The sequence below is a fragment of the Myotis davidii genome, unplaced genomic scaffold (genome assembly GCF_000327345.1).
Source record: "Myotis davidii unplaced genomic scaffold, ASM32734v1 scaffold329, whole genome shotgun sequence".
NCBI lineage: Eukaryota > Metazoa > Chordata > Mammalia > Chiroptera > Vespertilionidae > Myotis > Myotis davidii.
The window spans coordinates 8,651-12,032 of record NW_006300374.1 but is presented as its reverse complement, the minus strand read 5'-3'; the positions used below and the strand labels follow the sequence as shown (position 1 = coordinate 12,032).

General features: G+C 39.0%; 1 protein-coding gene across 1 annotated transcript in view; it reads right to left on the bottom strand.

Moving 5' to 3' along the window:
- LOC102768314 (cationic trypsin-3-like) overlaps positions 1 to 3,155 on the bottom strand; it is a 4,391-nt gene extending 1,236 nt beyond the window's left edge. The window contains exons 1-3 of the mRNA XM_006777073.2: positions 3,060 to 3,155; positions 1,503 to 1,662; positions 524 to 777 (exon numbers count right to left, since the gene is read on the bottom strand). Of these exons, the coding sequence (XP_006777136.1) occupies positions 524 to 777; positions 1,503 to 1,662; positions 3,060 to 3,099 (454 nt within the window). The 5' untranslated portion in view covers positions 3,100 to 3,155. The remainder of the gene's footprint in view (positions 1 to 523; positions 778 to 1,502; positions 1,663 to 3,059) is intronic.
- Between the last annotated feature and the right edge of the window lie 227 nt (positions 3,156 to 3,382).

Below are 3,382 nucleotides of genomic sequence, written 5' to 3'. Positions count from 1 at the left end.
TATATGGAAGAAGGTTACAGGATTTCTAAAATATTTCTTTTCCATAATTTCTTCCTGCCCTTCCCAATACCCCAACTCTTTCATTTGGATTATTAGTAACTTCTACTTTGGAAGAACAACTTTTATTTGAAAGGCCTTCCAAAGAGTTTTAATCAACAAGTTGTTCTCTGAGACTAGCATCAGTGACCAGCGATTTCAAATTTAGAGACTTTATTAAGTCGGTTTATAGTTCAGGCAGTCCCAAATTCCTTAGTATCAGTTCTGTTTACCTCTCAGTTCCTAGTTCTCTGCAAATCACTAGTCACTTATGTTGAATACCTGGCATCTTCATCATAGTTCATTAGTGCTCTATTTTTCAACAAAGGGATCTTCCTCATTTCCATTAACATAATCTAAGACTCCATATATCCACAGACTACTCTGTGAACCTTGTCTTGAGTGACAGTTTGGACTAATTAGCCCTCCACATGCCTTTTGCCTCTAGGATTCTCAGACTTGGTGCCTAGTTTCAGGTGATACTTACTGCCGACGCTCTGGGTGTTGCCCCAGCCAGAGATGAGACACTGGGTACCAACAGCTGCACAAGTTCCTGGCAGAGAGATGGTGGAGACTCGAGAGCTGATGGTGGCAGGTGATTTCAGCTTAATCAGCATGATGTCATTATCGATGGTGCGGGCATTGTATTTGGGGTGGCGGATGATCTTGGCTGCATTAATGAACTGCTCATTGCCCTCAACGACTTCAATGTTGTGCTCTCCCAGACGCACCTGGATTCGACTGGATTAAAGGATTAAAAATTTCTATTTAACTTGAACTTTCCCCTTTAAAAGTACACCCCAGTCATGAGCATAAGCACAGACATCACCCCCTTCAAGTATTCACACACACACAGCAATTGTACACTTAAGGCAGTCCCATCAGATAGAGTACAGTTAGAGGAGTCCTTAGGTAGGTATCACTATAGGCACAGACTGACAGCCCACCTTTATGTTGGAGTAGTATGACATGTGCATGGGAACCAAATGACACCAATAAAACAATGAGGGTAAAAAGAGAATTAGTGGCAATTAATCAGCACCTCCTTTTCTCCTCTGTTTGGGGTTACCAATTATTGTAGAGAGATGCAGCAGCAATCAGAGACATGATAAGATATTAAGGAGCAGAATGAGTTGTGTTTATTTTCAGAGCACTGGACATTTCATCTATTTTATTACCTCCATATGGCATTCTTTTCTGGTTGAGCTATAATAATTAGGACTATTTCATGATTAATGCTCTGAAGCTAGTTCTATGTATGTATTTTATCACTCACTATTTCCCCTTCCATGTCTTTATTTGGAAAGACATCAGGGAACTCTTAGGACACCATGTGAAAGTGCATCAGTTAATCATTCAATGCCTGGGAGAATAATGAGGCTCTTAGAACCTGAGTGCTCACCCTGCTTGTGCTTTGGCAGGGCTGGGGAATGAGTTGATCAGGGATGTGAGTATTGGTTACTTACGACTTGTAGCAGTGAGCAGCGGACACCACCCACTGGTCATTGATGAGGGCGCCACCACAGAAGTGGTAGCCAGCATTCAGGGACACCTGGTAGGGAACGGAATTCTCCTGGCAGGTGTAGCCCCCGACGATCTTGTCATCGTCATCATCGGAGAAAGCAACTGACAGAGAAAAGTTGGAAACTATCTGTGAAACAGATCCATCTTGGAATGTTGACTCACCACCAAGTTTTAGTAGATTAACCAGGAAAGCTCAGATAATGTTTTCCTATCCCATATAATCAGAAAATGGTGATATTTAATGTAAAAATTTTAAAACCTAGTTTTTCTATATCTTTAACACATACCCTACTTATACCATGATAAGTATCTAATATTTAATTTATGCTTTAAATTTGATAAATATACAGTTTTTATATATGTGATGCCACCCCCCCCACACACACACAGATAAAAGACTTTATATAATAAATGTCCTGAACACTAACCACTTCCTAGGAATATGAAGAATACCTTTTACATAAAACTGTGCTGAGAAGCCATGCAAATAGATGTTCAGTAAAGCTTTGTGATACCCAGAGTTATGTTTGTTTGAGGTGGTTGGTATAGGATAGATAACCCCAGGTGGTAACCTAAAGGAAGCTTTTAGAAGCCACCTGAAAATGTTCTGGCCTGGAAGAAAATGGGAATTTTGTACTACCCACACCCTGAAATTTCTCTTCTTGGCCTTCATCTATTCATCTATAATCTTCACAAAGTAATTTCATAGAACATTATAAGGTTTCTGTCTCCAACCTTTCCCTTTATCCCAATTATCTTTCCAACATTTTTAAATTTATTCAGATATACTAAGACTTCTTATGGCATCAAAATCTTTCATTACATTACATGTGTTCTATTGTTCAAGTATTTTAAAGTAATTTTGGGAAAGACATTTCCAGGTATACAGACAGCTATATTGAATTTAAACTTGCCCAATTTTGGAAAATGTAGTAGTAAGTTTTCATAATGTAAAAGTACTCATTTCTCTATCTCTTTTGATGATTTACACTGGTGAGATTTCGTTAGCAAAGATGTTGTAAAACCCAATCCATAGCTTTTATTCATGAGAAATAAAATATCTTTGCTTGCTATGATCCCTGCTAAGATGCCCTTCAGTCTAGAGGAGACTCAGGCTCTGACCCTCACAGCTTCTGCAAGAAGCAAAACATTAGTTTTTTTCCTAGGTATTAACTCCAAATCCTTAGAAAGGTCAAAGCAACATTTCTTTTCTGTTGACTGTCCTTTCCTTTTCCCTCTTCTTCATAGATTTTACCTTGAATTTGAGGGCAAGTGCTGCCTCTTTATATTGATCTGCACTGATCACTACTGTCTAGCGATCTTTCCCAAATAAGTGAGATTTATTTCTCTATAGACACAGGTACTATGCACTGTTGCCTCAATGTTTTAAGCTTCTTGAGTACTGAGATATATTCAACATTCATTGTCTTCCAAAGTACAAACTGCAAACTTAAATATATGCAAGACACCTACTTATTCATTTAGTAAGAGAGACTCACCAGCAGCTCCCAGGAGAGCAAGGAAGATGAAGGCCTTCATGGTTGCTCACTGGTTCTGGTGGGCAGTGGGATGAAGGGTTTACATCCACTGCTATTTATACCTCCAGGTTTGTCATTGACACCTATGACCACAGGTGCCAGAAAGAGTGACTTCACTGGAAACACACAAATCCAAATTTAGAATTCATTTTTGTGCCAAATTGAATATAATTCAGCATTAAATTTAAACATCAACCACTTTTCCAGAAGGTCATGGGAATGAAAGTAATGACCCCACCTGGTGGGAACTGTTCCCATAATAGAAAAGTCAGTTGGAGTAAGGT